The sequence below is a fragment of the Cynara cardunculus genome, unplaced genomic scaffold (assembly GCF_001531365.2).
Source record: "Cynara cardunculus var. scolymus isolate 2C unplaced genomic scaffold, CcrdV1 Un_Scaffold_13522, whole genome shotgun sequence".
NCBI lineage: Eukaryota > Viridiplantae > Streptophyta > Magnoliopsida > Asterales > Asteraceae > Cynara > Cynara cardunculus.
Window position 1 is genome coordinate 1 of NW_020208695.1, and position 1,036 is coordinate 1,036.

Here is a 1,036-nt window from a genome sequence, read left to right on the forward strand (position 1 = left end):
AAATCGGATAAGGATGAACGGGTTTAAGAGTTTTTAAGAGTTTAAGAGTTTTAAGAGTTTTTTTAAGAGTTTTAGCCAAATGCTTTATAATATAGTATAGATATAGATATAGATGAATAGACGAATTTAAAATGGTTTGGTTATAAGGAATGAATAACAATAAAGGAGAAAGAAGCAGTGACTCCATTATTACCTCTAACCCCAGCATTATTGATCAAGGCATCGATACGTCCAAACGCACTCCATGCCCTTTTCACAGACGCTTCAATGGCGGGACCCTTACCACTCACATCAAGCTCCACCACCACAGCCACTGCTCCAACATCATCATTTCTTCTTATTCCGTTAATCTCCTCGCAGAGGGAAACCAGGCGGTCTCTCCGGCGTGCAGCCGCAACGATCCTACACCCGGCTTTGGCCAAGTCTATACAGAAGCCTCGACCGAGCCCGGAGGAGGCTCCGGTGACCAGCACGACCTTCCCGCTTAGATCATGCCATTGCTCCAATCTGGAAGATACTGTTTGATTGATGGCCATGGAATGGATTGGGTATGAATTTGAGAAAAAATTGGAATTAGGAATGGGTTGGCGTGTATGTGGGCTGGGGCTTATTTATGGAAATGGGAAGGGAACAAGTCACAAGTGCGGTCGTTAGGAAAGCGTAGGCTAAAGTACAAGTGCGAAAGCAGAACAACTAGATTTCTACCCATTATTATTTTATGATTTAATTACTTTTAAAAAATCTTTTATATAAAATAATATTAATTCACTCAATAAAAAAAACTTATTTTCCTATTTTAAAGATTTTTTTATACTTAAAAGTTTTTTTCTATAATTTTTTTTAAAGAACATGATATTAAATTTGTTAGAGCACATAGGAAACAAAACCTTTATTTTATTTATATTAATTAGAGAATTTGTTGAATCTATACTACATTATAAATCATTTGATAAAAACTCTTAAAAACTATTTTTTATGTGTAAAATATTGTTTATTAATGCATATTACTTGAAACTCAAGATTACAAGTAGATTGT

At 35.2% G+C, this 1,036-nt stretch overlaps 1 protein-coding gene across 1 annotated transcript; it reads right to left on the reverse strand.

The window, feature by feature from the left end:
• Nucleotides 1-140: 140 nt before the first annotated feature.
• Nucleotides 141-564, reverse strand: LOC112505631 (dehydrogenase/reductase SDR family protein 7-like). Its single transcript, XM_025109510.1, has one exon. It carries the CDS (start codon nucleotides 534-536, stop codon nucleotides 141-143), a length of 396 nt encoding a protein of 131 aa, XP_024965278.1. The 5' UTR covers nucleotides 537-564.
• Nucleotides 565-1,036: the final 472 nt, after the last annotated feature.

What these genes read in the sequence shown, in the direction of transcription:
- LOC112505631 (XM_025109510.1), bottom strand. Translation starts at nt 536, where the DNA reads ATGGCCATCAATCAAACAGTATCTTCCAGATTGGAGCAATGGCATGAT.